We start from the raw sequence: 17,191 nt of genomic DNA, 5'->3' as shown, positions 1-17,191 counted from the left end.
TCAAACAAATATGACACTAGAAAACACAGGCTTTAAAATGCAGGATTTTCTGTATGCACAAAGTGTTCAAAAAGAAAACAGAATGGGATACAGTTCACAAAAACCCTGATGAAATTACCTGGCTCAAACAAGTTAAGCCCTCCGTTACTACTATTTTTCTTTTTTTAGTAAAATAACAAAGAAAGGTAAAAAAAAAAAAATGTATCTATCTATATCTTATATATATATTATATATATATATTATATATATATATTATATATTATATATATATATTATATTTATATATATTATATATATTATATATATATATATATATATATATATATATTATATATATATATATATATATATATATATATATATATATATATATATATATATATTATATATATATATATATATATATATATATATATATATATATATATATATATATATATATATATATATATATATATATATATATATATATATATATATATATATATATATATATATATATATATATATATATATATATATATATATATATATATATATATATATATATATATATATATATATATATATATATATATATAGTAATCCCTCATCGATCAGGGGTTATGCCAGACCCCCGATAGGTGAAAATCCGCAAGTAGAAACCATATGTTTCTGTGGTTATTTTATATATTTTAAGCCCTTATAAACTCTCCCACACTGTTTATAAATATTCCCCGCAGAGTTATACAGCATAATCCCTTTGTATTCTCTTAAGATATTAGGTAAGATTAATTGAAATTATGTATATAAACACACTGTTTATATACAGTAAAACCTAAATATTATTTTAAAGATATTGAGAGTCTCCGATATCACATGTTACAGCCATTACGATAGACATGCCACCAGCAATAAATACGTACAATGCAACAAAAATAGTATACAGTAAATGTGTGTGTACAGTGACACTAAGCGTCGCATACATGTACTAAGTACTGTAAGTAGAAAATTAATTATGGTTACTCACCAACAATGACACGATGACTTGTCCGATAACAATGAGTTTAATTTTACTGCACAACAAAGGAGAGCGTTACAGCCCTTAAAGGAGCCACTTCAGGCGATTGTGAAGCACTGCCGTTGCTCTTCTTCTGGCAGACTTCAATCCAAATCCCTAAAGCAGATTCCATCCAGACTACTGCCTTATTACATCCACTTACAACTCGTTTTGCACCCTGGTTAAAAGGACACTGCGGCCGTAGATCTTATATTCCTTTCCTACTTTTTAAATAAAAGAATCGTAGCCTTCAACAAATCCAAAGCGCTTTACCTTTTCGGCAATCGTTAACATCTTCCGTTTGCGCTTGGGCACGGCCCCTGAAGCAGTAGCAGATCGTTTTGGAGCCATAATGAAGGGCTTGACTATGCACAAAGATAAACACAAAAGAGCACAACTCTTTACACAGGGAAACACGTCGATGCTGAATGAGCGAGACGAGACTTCCTGGTTAACACTGCATTCAGCAAGTAGGAACTTAACTGCGTGCTCTGATTGGTTAGCTTCTCAGTCATCCGCCAATAGCGTCCCTTGTATGAAATCAACTGGGCAAACCAACTGAGGAAGCATGTACAGGAAGTAAAAAGACACATTGTCCGCAGAACCCGCGAAGCAGCGAAAAATCTGAGTTATATATTTAGTTATGCTTTCATATAAAATCCGCGATAGAGCGAAACCGCGAAAGTCAAAGCGCGATATAGCTAGGGATTACTGTATATATAGATATCTCTATCGATCGAGAGAGAGAGAGAGAAAGAGATATAATGACATACAGGAGCAAGTGGCCTGAATATTTACTTTTTATTACGCTTTATCATCTTAGACATTGTCTATAAAAAGAGACACCACATAAGATGTAGTGTATGAAGCGAAGTGTTGGCTGGGGTGATTAAAATGAACATTATTAACATAGAAAGGGGTTTTTAAAAATAGTGATTTTTAAATGTTATAATAACAAAAAGTAATTATCTTATTTATTATCGTCTTTAATGACAAAGAAATCCAGTTTTTGCTTGTGGTTAAAACCACATACAATGCTTAAATAATTTTGTGCTCAGTTTTAGAAGTTACAGGCTTTTTCTGCTCAGTATTGCAAGTCCAAATGAGAACTGTGGAAGCAGAGTTTTGCAATAACCGAAAATAAAGTGACTTATTGGGAGGAGCCTCTGCCAAAATGGAGTTACATAAGTCTATCCGTATTTAAAACATAGACAATATTCTCAATGACAGAAAATTATTGCAATAAGTGTTTAACCCTGTACATGGTCTTAACTGCCACTGAACTAAGTTACATGGGCACCCTAATGGATTATAGTAAACACTCTAGTTCACCTAATGCTATCTACGAAAGCTGGCAGTCATGTTGTTTAGCCTATTAGTTATTAGATTAGGAGATTACTTGCACTTTTTTTAAAATCTAACTTAACACCCTTCTGATCTAGAAAAAAAATGAACGCTAACATTCTTTTTTTGTCTCTCCGAGATTTTCTGTAAAGTAACACTTTCAACACTGCCTTCCATACAGAGCCATTTATTAGGCTTTTTTTTCAGAGCCTCTGCTTTGATGTGTCCTTATAAAAATGTGTTAAATTCTTTGAGCATGGAAAGATGCTCTATAAATAAAACTGCATTATTATAATTATCATTATTACATAGTAGTCTGTCAGAATGTTACTTAATACATTAGTAACAAAAATAATAATACAACTACATTTTTTTTAATATAGCACCTTCTGTTACACATACCACATTAGCTTAAGTGTTGTTGGGTGGTTGTTTGCAAGAACTGGTGTCACTCCCTAAACATTTCCTCATTACTGATGACTTTCCTCTGCCTTCTTTTAACTCAGTGTTTCAACCTGCTAACTGCCACTTCACTGAATGCTTTCTGTTTCCTGACAACATATTTACTTCTTTATGACTCACTGATCATTTTTCAGTGCATATCAAAAAATACAGTTGTACACCATTATGATGGCCACAAATACTAATGTGCCAAACCCACTAAAGGGAAGCAAGTCTGTTTTCTGAAATACTGCAGCTGTCTATAATAGTCCATTGAAATTCCACAGCTCAATACTTTGCACTAAACAGCAAATTGAGAATGGAGATCCTTTGGTCCAATTGTTGTCAAGCAAATATTGCTTTTCAGTAAAAACAAGTATACGTATAAATTACTAATAACCCTGAGTACTTCTTTTAGATAATCAGTAAGAACAAAAAGATATATAATGCCTTACTTAAAATAACCAATTGGAGTATTCATCCAAAGATTTTTATAATAATAATAATAAATATAATAAATGCACCTGATACCTATTACCTTAAATCTTTCTCATCTCACAAGGCTTTCTTACTCTACCATTTTTGCTCTTTCTGACTTCATATGCACACTAGCACCTCCCTTAATACTACACCCACCATGTTTTCACAGAACTTCTAAATCATACTGTCACTTTAATTTTTTTTATTTTACTCTATCATTAAGAAATTCATCACAATAACTCTGGCCTCAACCTTGAACAAGTGGTCAGAAAATGCCAAAGCCAAAATGCCTGTCATGTTTCTTTAACTGCATACCACTTATGAAATTAACCACCAAGGGTGGTTTCCAGCACAATTTAAAAAGCCTAATAATGATTATACAGTACATGATCAGCCTTTAATGATTTTTGATTTATTTTACTCGTCACTCAGTAGTCCCAGATGACAATTTTGCCTCTTTATGACTGATGTAGGAATGCTTAGACATGCCTACACTTATTAAATAAAACTATTGAGATTTCCCAGAGTGATTTAATGGAGTTTGGCATAACAGAAAGTAGTGCTGGGCGGTATGACCAAAATTCTATCACATGACAATTTTCAAAATTTAACCACATTTTCCAGTGCAACTACTGCAGTAGACTGGCTAAGAATAACCTATTCCACTTTAATGAGAATTGTACAAAAACATTTTAATGTGCACAAAAGTATTAATACAGGTTTGCATGGCCCAATAAAGTGATACGTTTTCAAGGAGGGGGGCACTAATGAGGAGAAAGAATCACATTGCATGACAGATGCAATCAAAATATAGAACCTTTTTATTCAACAAATTTTGCAAACAACTTAAACTAAAATTTTGCAAACATATTGTCAACCATCCAAAGAGGCATTTAGACTTAGTAAAATATCCAGAGGTGCTTGTCAAATTTTGTATTGCACTGAACATGTCTTAGAAAAGTAATAAATAGTAAATATTTTTTGTAAACCAACTACACTTTCTGTTAATGTTAACAATCTCTGTCCACTGACACGTTAAAGTGACTTTTTAAACAACTTTACCATCATTAAACTGCATAATATTTAAACTAATAAATATAACAATAAAATAAATAATAGTGCGACTTTCAGTAATACTACTATTACTACAAAACTTGATTGCACGACTACGGGGAGCTGATGAGGTGATTGGGGCAAGTTGCACCCGATCGTTCTCTATTGCTTCATCGGCTTACTGTGGCGTGTGAATAAGGCACTGCACCCACGGAGATATATATTTATGGTAAGGCAGGACAGGGGGAAGCAAAAAAAAAAAAAAGATAGAACACAAGGAGGTTAAAGAAGGGAAAAGGCAGTCATGGGAGACGATACAGACACCAGGAAGGTGAAGGCAGCACAAGCTGAGGATCCGTGAGGGAGCGCAGGCTGAGGCGATATAGGGGCTGGTTCATCCCACTGACTAAGCGTGTAGAGTGGGGCGAGCGAAATGTAAGACCTCCCAATGGATCTGAGGAGCGACTGAGTGAGCGCGAAGGAAGACGGGAGGTGTGCCGACCTCAGACGGTCTGGCTGCAGAGTGTGGCGGAAGCCAAGACAGGAGTTGGCAGAAAGCAGTTCGTGCTGCAAAGGCTCCGCCAGCAACGCCCGTAATGGATGAGCCATGCAGAAAGAAGGTGGTGTGCTGCGATCGGGCGAGGAGAGAGACTGCATTTTAACCTCTATTTTAACGGATTTATTTATTATGGATTTTATCCCCACGTTTCACTGGTTTTATAGATTTGCTATTTATTAGAGTACTGTATTTTTCTGAACACTTTTGGTTTTATTTTTGACTGTTTTTTAACAAAAGCACTTGAGCGCTTTCCACAATCTGCTGGCTTCAAAGAGATTTCTCAGCTCATCTTGGTCATAACTATCAATGGTGTTGGTTCAACAGACTCCCATGTGGGAAGAGAGAGTCTGTAGGGGACCTGCATCGTCACACTATTACACAGTAACCAGGTACATTACACAGTATTGGAAAAAAAAAATAAAACAAGTACAACTTGGCTTGCAGTATTATCCAGTAGTATAGAAACAGTATTCACACATTTGAACATAGTGGTCCACATCTGAACTTTTAAAGCCAAAGTATCTTCAGACAACAGACATGGCACCTTTTTTCAACAAAAGTTCTTCTGTGTCATCATGTTCAACTTTATCATCTGCTACAGCTTCCATTTAGGAATGTTCTCAGTCCATTTTCACTGCTCAATACCTCCACTAACGCATGTAATCTGTTGCATGCCTGTTTAACAGTGCAGCAGTGAAAAAGGTCCCCCTTTAAACAGTTTCCCACTGCACCACGTTCCGAAAGTTGTTTAGGCTATTTAAACCAGTGTTCTGGTATAAGAAAAATCCATATCATAACAAAAATAAAAAACGGTTTTTGGTATGAACCGGTATACCACCCAGCACTAACAAAGGTTTTTAGGATTTTTGCTTCACAGCTCCAGCACCAATGCTGTATTTATAAAGAATCTCAGAATTATTCCTAAAAACTGCACTAAAAATCAGACTAGGATAAGATTTTCTCCTACTCCAGAGTAGAACATGAAAAGTAGTTATGAAGTGTCCTACAGCTAGGAGTAGACATTCACATTTTGAGAATGAATGGCATTACGAATAAACAGCACCCAGAGCAACAAACAGGGCACTCAGGTAACTATTTACAGCATTAAGTCAGGAAATATAGTAAAGTGAAAGAAAATGTGCCCAAAATTTCCATCTTCATTTACTGTGTTCTCTAGACAGCAAGTTAGTAAAACATACCTTCAACACCACTATTATTTCCAACCATGCCCCTTTGATCTTGGAGCTAAAATTATTATGCCCCACATACTCATCTCGCAGATGGCATCTTAACTGACTTTTATTAGCAGATGAAAACTACAGAATTTATATCCAAACAAAGCAGCTTTTTTCTAGAGACAAAAACATCCTGAGAGGTCTCTGCAGGAATACTCTGCAAAACCCTGAAGGGCATCTTAAGAGGACAGATTATTTCATATCTTTCCCACAGAAATAAATTGGAAACCAAGAAGGTATCCAAGCTAATCAACGAAATTACTAGAATAGACCAAGAACATGCCAGGTGTCCAAGTGAGGCTCTTCATAGGAAAAGGCAGGCTCTACATTCAGAACTCAAACACTTGACATCTAAAGAAACAGAACAACTCATTTCTAAATCAAGACACCATTACTATGAACATGGAGAGAAAGCTAATAAGATCTTAGCTCAACAAACCCACAAGCAAGAAGTTCACAATGTAATCCCAGCAATCACCAACACAATCAGAGACTGAATCATTGACCATACAAATATAACGCGCACATTTAGAGACTACTATAAATCCTTATATTCTACGGAGTTAAAAGAGACAATATACAATCTAATGCATTTCGGGATGAGTTACACATACCACAAATAGATACTCAGTGCAGAGGAATTGGAAAAACCTCTGGCGCTATCAGAATTACTAGATGCTATAAAGTCACTTCAGAGTGGGAAAGCAGCAGGCCCCAATGGCTACCCTGCTGAATTTTGTAAGAAATTCTCCACTCAGCTAGCTCCCCCTCTAATTAGCAACATTTGCAGAAGCTACAGACAATAAAATCCTACCTCAAACTTTTTGCCAAGCATTAACCACCATTTTTCCCAAACAAAATAAGGACTTATTACAATGTGCATCATACAGACCAATTTAACTTCTGAATAATGATGTTAAAATACTCTCCAAAGTCCTAGCTAGAAGGATGGAGAAAGTGCTGCCTTCGGTAATATCACAAGATCAAACAGGATTTATTAAAGGCCGACACTTAGCTTTAAATCTTTGACGTTTAATATAATATATTCAGCCACAAAGTCAAAAACACCAGAGATATCGTTGGATGCAGAAAAATCATCTGATATGATTGAATGGAACTACCTTTTCACTACATTACAGAAATTTGGGTTTAGCCCAAATATTTGTGCACGAATCAAACTACTGTACAGTAATCCCTCCTCGATAGGTGAAAATCCGCGAAGTAGAAACCATATGTTTGTATGGTTATTTTTGTATATTTTAAGCCCTTATAAACTCTCCCACACTGTTAACATTATTAGAGCCCTCTAGACATGAAATAACACCCTTTAGTCAAACGTTTAAACTGTGCTTCATTACAAGACAGAGATGGCAGTTCTTTCTCACAATTAAAAGAATGCAAACATATCTTATCTTCAAAGGAGCACCGTGAAGAGCAGATAACGTCAGAGAGAGCGCTCGCTAAGAAAAGCAAACAATCAAAAAATCAAAACCTGCGTTTAAGTATACAGAAGCACCGCGATAAAGCGGCATTTTGTAGAGGAGCGTCCTATCTTCTAGGCAAACAGCCACTGTGTAAACAGCCCCCTCTGCTCACACCCCCTCCGTCAGGCAGAGAGAATGAGAGACAGAGAGAAGCAAACAAAACAAGCGCCACGCGGGAAGCATATCTTATAGCATTCAGGAGTTTTAGTTAATATGTAATACATGCTCTGATTGGGTAGCTTCTAAGCCATCCGCCAATAGCGTCCCTTGTATGAAATCAACTGGGCAATCAAACTGAGGAAGCATGTAACCTAAATTAAAGACCCATTGTCCAGAAAGCGAATCAGCGAAAAATCTGTGATATATATTTAGATGTGCTTCCATTTAAAATCCGCGATAGAGTGACACCGCGAAAGTCAAAGCGCGATATAGCGAGGGATTACTGTATACAAATCCAGAAGCTTCAGTTTGTATTAACAACATTAATTCAGACTACTTTAAACTAGAATGTGGTACCAAACAAGGATGCCCCTTGTCACTACTGCTTTTTGCAATCGCTATTGAGCCACTGGCAGTTCACTGTAGAAATGCTTATGAGATACAGGGGATTATCAGAGAAGGACTTAAACAGAACATTTCTCTATATGCAGATGATATGGTACTGTATATGTCAGATCCACAAAATACTGTGCCTACAGCCCTAACAGCACTTACAGAATTTCAAAAGATTTCTGGTCTCAAAATTAAATTTCACTAAAAATATGCTCTTTCCAAACAATTCTCAAGCACACAATGTTAGATTGGACACCTTCCCCTTTATCACCGCAGATCAGTTTAAATACCTAGGGGTAAACATTACAAGTAGACATAAAGCTCTCTATCAACAAAATTTCGCTGTCTGTGTGGAAAAAATTAAGCAAGACTTGCATAGATGGTCAACCCTTCATCGCACTTTAGCTGGAAGAATTAACATTGTTAAGATGAATATATTTCCTAAGATTCTCTTTTTATTTCAAAACATTTATGTCTCCAAGTAGCAACCCTACAAAGACCAAAGGCAGAAGGTGGCATGGCTCTACCTAACTTTCAATTTTAATACTGGGCAGCAAATATACAAGCTATAAAAACCTGGACATGGGCACAAACAGATGAACATATACAGGCTTGGTCAGCAATAGAAATAAAATCCTGCAGTACATCTTTATATTCTTTGCTTTGTACCCCAATAAATGCAAGTTATCACCAATATACTAACGACCCAATTGTGCTTCACTCACTCAGAATATGGAACCAATGTAGAAAGCATTTTAAAGATAAAGAAGCTTTTAACTGTGGCATCTCTGCAAGAGAACCACCTTTTTCTACTCTCTCAAATATATGCAGTTTTTAATGTCTGGAAAACATTTGGGATTAAATCACTTAGGCATCTGTACATAGACAACGTCTTTGCATCCTACAAACAATTACATTCCAAATTTAACTTCCCAGCAACACATTTCTTTCACTACCTTCAAATCAGAATCTTTGGTAAACAGAACCTACCCAATTTTCCTCACCTCCCACCAACCTCTATGCCAGAAAAAATATTGATCAGTCTTCAGGACACAGACAGCATTTCTGTAATATATAAAACCATTTTACAGTCCCTACCTTTCAAAGATCCAAGAGGACAGTGGGAAAAGGATCTCTCACTCAATATCTCAGAAAATGAGTGGAAAGTAGCAATGCAGAGAATCCACTCGAGCTCCATATGTGCAAAGCATACAATTATTCAACTCAAAATTAAATAATCAAGCACATCTGTCTCATTTAAAATTGTCCAAAATGTTTCCAGGGCAAGATCCAACCTGCAAACGTTGTAATCAAGTTCTAGCCTCATTGGCCACATGTTCTGGACCTGCACCAAATTAACATAATTCTGGACCAAAATCTTTAAATGCCTATCAGACAGCCTTGGTGTCACACTCCCTGCTAACCCATTAACAGCTGTGTTTGGTGCAAGGTTATTATAGTTAACGAAAACTAAAATCAAAACTGAAACTATTATTAAAAAAACATTTTCGTAAACTGAAATAAAATAACTAACAAAACTGAAATGAAAAACTAAAACTGAATGAAACTATTAAAGTAGCTGGAAAGACTAACTGAAATAAAATAATAATTTACTAAAATATTTTTAGTTTTTGAATTAATATTCTTGTCGTAAGTCTTTAACCCTGGTAAGTTTTAACTCTAAAACAGAAAGTCATCCACCACGAGCCACCCGCATATATTCATCCAGTGAACGGCGGCTGGTGACGGAGGGCAGCTGTTCACACAGCATTTGCAGTGACAGAGCAAGCTGGGTGCGTAAAACGTGAGAAATAGAAAGCGATTTGCATGCCGCCTTTCTTTGTGCTTGTTGTATATCAAAATGTAATTCAAACGGCTGAAATCAGAATGTCCTGGTCAACAAAACGTTTACCATATGGACAGAAAAATCACAAGTGAGTAACGTTTCAGTTTATTTCTCCGGTGTCTGCTTTTTGTTGACAGCAATTCACCTGCCACTTCACAAAGGAGAAATCGTTTTTACAAAGTATAGAGAAAGTATAGTAATCATGAAAAAATTTAACCTCGGTATTTTGATGAATCTTGACATTAGACTAACCAGTGTCCAACAATACTGTTTTTTTGTAATTGTGTGTGTACACGCACGCGTATGTCTGTGTGTAAACACGCTAACTCAAAAAATGCAACTAGATAGATGGATAAAAGCATGTGGTTTTTACACCACAATTGTAGATCTTTATTCATTTTTGGGCCAAATCCATCACCCGGAAGTGGTACTTTACCTTAACACATACTCGATTTTTTTATTATTTTTTTTTTTTATTTATACAGCTGCATAGCCAAATTTATTCAACTTTACTTTTATAAAAATTGTTCAATATACTATTACTTTGATTTATTGCTGATGGTTCCTTAATGTACATAATATAACAATATAATCATTGTCTTGGGGTTTACTCCTCAAATATCCATCCCCATATCTGAGTATACAAGAAAGTCTAGGGGAGACCACTCACTGTTTTTGAAAATAAAATGGCACTGATCGAGAGACTGACGTGGTCATCATACAAGATCAGCATATTGTTGCTGATCAATCACTTTTGCTTTAAAAACATCGTTTAACAATGAAGCAATACAAACAAAGGTAGAGAGTTTGACAAGTGATGAAAAACTAAACATACTAATGGGTTTTTGTATTTATTCCATATTTATTAATTTCTTTTTTAGTTCATATTCAGAACTCAAAATACCTGATATTGTCAAAGTAATCCAGTAGCAGAATTATATTTTAAAATATCTGTCTCCCTTTTTTCAATGTTTTTCTGTCTCGCTCATATAGATAGTTGAAATATCATATTCTTTTTGTTCTTAACATCAGCCTTATCATACATATTGCATACCAGGGATTTTTCCTGCCTTGCATCCAAACCTGCTGCGGTAGGCTCCAGGTTTCCTGTGATCCTGATCTGGATAAACCAGTTTAGATAATGTATATATTGTTCTTAATCTCAGATGCGGTCTCTGTCGTTTTATGCCTGTCCGTACACCTATTACCTGCTCTTGCTCTGCTCAATATGGGTTTATTGTTCTTATGGTGGGCTATTCAAGACTCACCACCCCTAACCTTGACATTACATGCACGTTTTTCTTTGTTTCCCTCAATACAGCTAGGTGTGGTGCCTGCACACTGATTCAAGTCTAAGAGCCCTGTTCTTCCTAATCCCTAATGATTTTCATGACAGGATATTTTAAGATTTATAAAATTGTGTAAAATTGTTCATATTCAGTGTCTAGTTTCAATTATGCTTGTTTTTATCAGACAAAAACAAAATGAGACAGTGTAGTAAGCTTCCACTAACACTAAACTCATATCCAAATCTGTTAACTGCACAGTTCTGTCTGATTGTGACACAAAACTATAGATAGATAGATAGATAGATATAGAGAGAGAGATAAAATAGTAATGTCTTTGTGAAATAAAAACTAAACTAAAAATGCACAATGAAGGAAAACTAAAACTAAACTGAATTTCCAAGTAAGGTCAGAAAAAATATAGACATAAAAACTAAATAAAAAAGGCAAAACTATAGTAACCTTGGTTTAGTGTTCTCCCAGATGGGCTTATAGTGGAGAAAGACAAACAAACTGTGATTGCCTTTACTAGAATATTGGCACAAATGTCTTATCTTGCTCAACAAGAAGAATCCTAACTCCCTCTTTTAAGTTAGTGGGTAACTGATGTTATACACTATTTGAAACTGGAAAAAATCAAATTCTCACTTAGAGGATCTGTGCAGAACTTTTTCAAAACCTGGCAGGATCTGATCAATAACATTTTAGAATAAGCTTTTAAAGCACTGAGGAAGCAGATTCTCTACCCTTTTTTTCTTTTCTCCATTTATCGTTATTCACTTATTAATTCATCTACTTACTTATTTTTACTAGCTTTAAGTTTTACTCTGCTGGCTTAGCTCTATTTCTCAGGAGTGGGGGTTGATTTGTTTTCAATCTTATGTTGGTAAAAACTGATTTATTTGCATGGAATGATGTGTGATTTTAATAAAATCAATAACATAAAAAAAAAAAACATTGAACTTATTAACCTTTATTAGGATCCCACTTGCAACTGTTTGACAGTAAGAATAATTGTCTTTGCTGCATGACCAAATGAAATCACTTGAACAAATTATCATTACTTATTTTCTAATACCACCTTTCAAAGAAGCCTCACTCATTACATATTGAAACCAAAAATGTATCTGGTAAAATTAAATTTTCTCTTTTGTTAGTCTCCTTAATTCCACGAACATAAAATCCAAGTAAATCACCATATAGTTAAATTCATTTTGCAAATAATGTTATTTTTATTAGTTTTTCATAACATGTATTACAAAAAGTAGAATTAAAAAGAAAAATTAATAGATTAACAACACATTTATACTTGCCCTTTGCAACAGCACTGACATCTTCATAAAACCCAGCAATTAAAGCCACATGGCCAGGCCTGGATTCAGTGGGAACATGGGTATGAGACACACCCCAGCTTCCTTTCTCTTCTATCACCTTCCTAAACATAACAAGGGTATACACTAGTGAACATCTCATTCATACAAATAATAAATAACATGCTCATAATCAAACATATCCTACAGCTAGGCAATAGACATTTCACCTGCTGCATGAAAATGATAAATGACAAATGCAACTCATATTCCAACTTAAAATGACAAAGAGAAATATATACTACATCGAATTTCCTATATCATCAAGAAATTACAGCATAACATTTTTCAAAATCAGCCTAATCCATTTCAGGGTGGCAGGGGACCAGAGTTTAATCCAGCAGAACTTTGCACAAAGAAGTAACTAGTCCCAAACATGGCAACTTTCCATCGCAGTTTCATTTTTACACTCACCTATGTACACTTGGCCCAAATGGTAGTGCACTTGGCCCATATAGTAAATGCCAACTATAGTAAAACAATCTGTAAGACTTTGGATATGTGAACAATAAAGTGAAGACCCTTGAGGAAAAACATCTTGAGACAGGGAAGGTCTGCATATTTCAAACGGAAAAAAACCCAGGCAAATAACCACTGCATGTGTTTTTTTGTTGTTGTTTTATGTGGTAAGGTATAAAATATGCACAAAGGCTTCTATATATTTAAAGCTGTAGTGTATTTACCATACTTATATAAAAAATATTTAACATATAAATCAATAATTTACCTACTTCACAGTACTTGAAGGCCACATAATGAAGTGCCCAGAACAAACCGTTTTATGAATAACAAAACTACGTAGGTCTTAAATCAGTCTAACAAGACATAAACTGAAAAAATGTGCAGAAGCTGCACTTTTCATTTTTTTCTGAAAGCTTGCTGCACCCCACTCAGTAAGCATTCTATTGTGTCTGTTTTTTCCACATTTTTACCAGATACATGTTAATAAAGCTTTCAGTGTATAAACATTCAGACAAGAGACACTAAAAATTACATTCCAAAACCACCAGTAGTATAAATGAATATTTTGTAAGACGGGTTTCCAACATATTACAAGACCACCGAGCACCAAAACTTTAACGACCCATATGAGTAAAGTATTTACAGGATTGTACAAGTTAAGTATTTTGGTATGGTATTCTCAATGGATACTTCAAAAACATTTTTAGGATATCCTTTAGTATAGGTTATCCCTATGAAATGCACTGTCCTACACCATTTACTATGCAATTCATTTCTTAATAAATCACTTCTCCTTAACCAACTCTTCTAGATGAAAAGACTGTCAAAACTAAGCAAAATACTTAATTCTATAGAAAAGAAAAAATTACGGTGAAGTTTTATTAACATGGAAATGAGTAAACTAGTAGTCAAATTATAGGCTTAAAAAAACTTGGCAGTAAAATCAAAACACAAAAAATGCGGCGGCCAGGTCAGAATGATATTCCACCCAGGCGTTAGTAATCGAATTGGTATTTTCACTTGTCGGCATTCTGTGCTTTTTAAAAGAGGGTTGTTTATTACCTTAAATATGACGCTCTAGGAGACCCGTTTTCATCCAATCTGCACAGTACGTCAGCTCTTAAACCATCAGCCACAAATAAAACCAATCGCTTAGCTGGAGGCGACAGAGGTGTCCGTTGTGGAGTCATACCATGGACAAGGGGAGAGGTGAAATATATGTCAAATATTGAGTAAAAGAAAACCAAATGTACTGCCAGCCCAACAGCAACGAACTGCAGCATGTTCATAATGACAACACTACTCAAGACGCATAAAAGAAAAAATCATTTACAAATTTGATCGTTACACCAAAAGCAGGTGCTGTCGACTACATATAATAGCAACATACGATTAATTCCTTTTGTACCATTTACATAAACTCTTAAATTTCATAAAATGTTGTTTTATAGTAAAAACATACTGCTACCGCAAATATTTTCAAATAATCTTCCCAATAACGTGGAGTCAAAGAAATGGACGAATGGTTTAAATGCAGAATGTTTTGCTACAGACACCAATCTACGTTCGACTTCCTGGTTCTGTTTCTGACCCTTGACCTTAGCAGGGGTTAATGGGAATTGAAGTCTTTTTTTAGCACAATCTCAATAAATACAACGTCGAAGTTTCAGTATGTATTTGTCTTAAGCGATTCAGCGGCTGTGCTGTTTTTTTGCTCATTACGCTATATTTGTTTTATGTACATCGAAGCAAAAAGTGGACATCTGCATATTAAAATTGAATCACGTTCATTACGCATGCATATATTCAGAAATTAAAGCTAACATTTTGCAGTTTGCCTCACATCTATCTTCTGATTTGATATACTGTAATGAAAATTATTATTGTAAAGAAGATTCAAATAAAGTAATTGCATTTTAATGATAATTTATAAACAATGCAGTGAACAACTCAAGAATTTAGTTCAAAGCTGATGTGGAGAAACAAATCATTTTAATGTTATTACTTTCTGATTGTTGGTCTCGGTCAAAGTAACATTAAATCATTGACGCCTTCAAGCTTAAAACTGAGCAGGAAGTGTGCTGAAAATGTATTATTTTAGAACTTTTTTCCAAATTAGGTGATAATAAACGTTATCACAGTCACTCAGGGTGTAACAGCACAGCTCTTTTAAATGTATATCAATCATCAATACTGTAACCATCAAGCTCATCAGATCTGCAAATGAAACGAGATTTGAGACAGCTGTGCAATAATTCAGAGTTGTACAGATATGGGGCATACTTTGTAGTAAACTAAGGGTTTACCCATAAGAAAAAACAGACAAAGGCACACAGGTGGTATAAAACTTGAATTCACCTTATGAAAAAGTTTTATGAATTGTATTGGATTCATCACTGTCCACAACCACAAGTTTAGCCATTTAAAGGTTAAATGGTATTTACAATTATTAAGTTATCTAAATGTTGTTATTTTTGAGATATTATGCTCTTTAAAGGTAAAATCACAAGTGCTAACTTTTTTTCCATTCTGAAAACAAATGATGCAGTACACAGAATACATTTCCAAGCAACGTATTGGGTTGTAGTACTTTTTCGAATATACTTCTTATCAGAACTGTTCCTTTCATATAGAAAGAGCTTTATGAATATAGATTGATTAATTATTTTGGGTTGAGTGGCCTCTTCTCATCAAGACTTTCCTCATGTTCTTATGTTCCTGTTTCATTCTGCATTTTCATAGTGCACAACAAACTATTTAGCTCCATATTGCACATGACAATGTTTAATCTGAATAATGATTTTGACAGCAATTTTTAGTATTCTTTCACTAAATGTGTTATAGCACTTCTTTCCACAATGCAAAAAATAAAAGTCAAAACAGTTTTCAGAATGTGTTTTGGAGAAGGCAAGATATTCTTGTGCACAGTCATTAATTCTTTCACATTTTGTGACTTTTAATATCCAAAAATTTGTTTAGGACATTGAGATTTGATTCCTTATCTCATTGTCATTCTTTATTTGAATTTGTCTGCATTTAACTGCACTTTTCATATGACCAATTTTGAAGACTATCTGAGTCTTTCAGGATTGTTTTTGATGCCTTCTCTCTTCTATCTCCTATTTTTGGTTTTGCATGAAAATTTGACAAGTTTACTTATTATACATGAATGTATTATTAATATTAGAAAATAACCCAATAGAAGTATACCTCTCTGAGTGATTCACTGGATTCACTGATTACCTTACCTCATTTTTACTCTTGTTAGCAAGCTAGCAATTTTGTTTTTAAAACTAGGGTTTATGTAAATTATCTTGAATATCTCCAGAGGAAGGAAACGTAGAAGGAACAGGGGAGATAGAGTGACCACTAGATTAAAGAAATTCAGGATTTCATTTCATTTTTCATTCAAGTGAAAAGATGAGAATTTGTCAGAATAACAAGAAAATTAGGCAAAATCGATCACCAAAACTAAAATTGCTACACAAAAACTGAGTCAAAATAATGAGACCAATATTTTGTTATACTAAACTGGTTTAATTTGCCTGTAACTAAACCCAGTGAAGTGTTTATTAAACTGGATATTCAAATGCTAGGAGTGTAGTACACTACCCCCTAAAATACTGCCTTAGCAAAAAATGTTTGCCAGAGTCTCCTCTCCATTATCTCAGCAAATGCTTTTTCAGCAACCCTCTGATTATCTAATGAATCTGAGAATTACCAAAAATATGCCAATCTAGAGGCACTGCTCTAGACATTTTTATAGCATTGGAGAGGACTACCATTTAAGACAAATTCAGAAATGCATATTTTGCCTTCAGTATTTCTTGTTGGATCTCCTTTTTAAGTTCAGATCATTCAGATTTACTCCTTGTTAGACTATTATGAAGCACTCCACATATACTGTAGCTGTATAGCCCCCCATGTAAACAATGACATTTTCCCATATGTTCAGAGTCAGTGAATTTTACTGTTTTATGAATTACACCTAATTATTCTAAGAAGGCGAAATACAATGAACAGCTGTTAAGCTCATTCA

The 17,191-nt window shown here is 34.7% G+C and overlaps 1 protein-coding gene across 3 annotated transcripts in view; it reads right to left on the bottom strand.

Annotated features, from left to right (window-relative positions):
- The window catches only part of pign (phosphatidylinositol glycan anchor biosynthesis, class N), a 283,091-nt gene extending 268,370 nt beyond the window's left edge, over nt 1-14,721 (bottom strand). For all 3 annotated transcript variants that reach the window (XM_039753344.1, XM_039753343.1, XM_039753345.1), the window contains exons 1-2: nt 14,215-14,721; nt 12,634-12,755 (exon numbers count right to left, since the gene is read on the bottom strand). In XM_039753344.1, the coding sequence (XP_039609278.1) occupies nt 12,634-12,755; nt 14,215-14,441 (349 nt within the window). In that variant the 5' untranslated portion in view covers nt 14,442-14,721. The remainder of the gene's footprint in view (nt 1-12,633; nt 12,756-14,214) is intronic.
- Nucleotides 14,722-17,191: the final 2,470 nt, after the last annotated feature.

This window comes from Polypterus senegalus, chromosome 5 (assembly GCF_016835505.1).
Source record: "Polypterus senegalus isolate Bchr_013 chromosome 5, ASM1683550v1, whole genome shotgun sequence".
In the NCBI taxonomy this organism is placed as follows: domain Eukaryota; kingdom Metazoa; phylum Chordata; class Cladistia; order Polypteriformes; family Polypteridae; genus Polypterus; species Polypterus senegalus.
Note: the sequence above shows the minus strand (reverse complement) of the source record. Positions and strands in the feature narration are given on the sequence as shown.